General features: G+C 56.7%; 1 protein-coding gene across 1 annotated transcript; it reads right to left on the reverse strand.

The window, feature by feature from the left end:
- LOC125519060 (F-box/FBD/LRR-repeat protein At5g22660-like) lies at positions 1-1,369 on the reverse strand. The gene is made up of 2 exons (XM_048683950.1): positions 473-1,369; positions 1-33 (listed from the first exon to the last, which is right to left on the reverse strand). The coding sequence occupies exons 1-2, from the start codon at positions 1,319-1,321 to the stop codon at positions 1-3; spliced, it is 882 nt and encodes a 293-aa protein (XP_048539907.1). The 5' UTR covers positions 1,322-1,369.

Here is a 1,369-nt window from a genome sequence, read left to right on the forward strand (position 1 = left end):
TCATCTCTGGCGGAGGCTGAAAGCTCCCTTTCTCTGGAGCCAGACTAGAACTTTACAGAGAAGCAAGTGAGACAATGTCATGGAAGGAAGCGATGGGAAACTATCCATGTGGTGTTCTCACGGCTCTGCTGAGCTTCTTCACTGGCATGCATTCCTGACCTAGGTTTGATACCCATGTAAGAGTTTGAAAGTAGAATGTTTTGTTATTCTATTCGATTTTCCTTTACCAAGATTACTACAATGTGTCCTCCTAGTTCTAGTTTCCCTCCCGTTGGTTTGACGGGGTAGGCAAAAGTCTATTCAATATTTTTGGAGTGAGGTGCTTAGGCCTCCCTATGATCTTAGAGAGTTTGTAATAAATGGTACTCGAGCTGTATGGTTTCTTTCTTATGAATGGAGCCAGGGCGAGACCCCTTTTCATAAAAAAAGAATAGTTCCATTGAACCAGAGAGAGAAGGAAAGGCAAACGTACTTTGATGATGTTGTCACCGATTTGCAGCTTGTGAATTCTTGGCTCCAGGTAGCCGATCACCCGCAGCTTGGGTGCCGAGGCAATCCAGAACCTCACGCAATCGGTTCCACCATAAGGCGGCTTGAAGAAGATGATGCGCTCCAAGAGCGGGGCGTCCACCACGGTGAACTCCTCCACCTTGGACAGCCCAAGGAGCAAGCACCGGAGGCTTTGGCTGCAGACATGGACGCGCTCGGGCTTACCATCGAGCACGAGCCCAAGGTACTCCAGATCAGGGCAGGCAGCAAGCAAGCGGTGGATGTACTGGTCGCTTGTGTCGTTCCGTACCAAGCCGAGCTTCCGGAGATTGGGGAAGGCGTTGGCGGCGAGCGGGAGGTCATCGGGGATCTTCCAGAGGGCCAGGGAGAGGGATTGGAGCGAGCCGTAGCAGAGGATGTCAGCAGGGAGGGGCGACAAGGTGGTCTGGGGCTGGGTTTGCTTGTTCAGGAAGGAGAGGTTCTCGATGCGCTTGGTGGCGAGGAGGCGCGGCCACTCTGGGAGCTCGAGATCCAGGGAGGAGGCTGTGCAGCCGAAGAGGCTCACGGTACGAAAGGGCCCCGGGTGGTCGGCGAGGGCCCGTGCGACAGTGGCGACGCGCGTGGCCTCAGAGAGGTGGGCGTCGGCATCACGCAGGACGAGCGGGGTGGAGCGCCAGATCTGGCGCCACTGGGAGGCGAAGGCGGCAGTGCGCGCAGCATCCGTAAAGGGAAGGCGGTTGATGATGTCGCCGAGGAGATCGTTGGGGAGGGCGCTGATGCGGTCCTCGCCGTTGTAGCGTCGGGCGGGGTGGGAGGCGGCGCCGTCGCCCATGGTGGAGAGGTGTGTTTTGACCGGAGAGCGGATCTGCTAGTTGGGCAA

This window comes from Triticum urartu, chromosome 7, assembly GCF_003073215.2.
Source record: "Triticum urartu cultivar G1812 chromosome 7, Tu2.1, whole genome shotgun sequence".
In the NCBI taxonomy this organism is placed as follows: domain Eukaryota; kingdom Viridiplantae; phylum Streptophyta; class Magnoliopsida; order Poales; family Poaceae; genus Triticum; species Triticum urartu.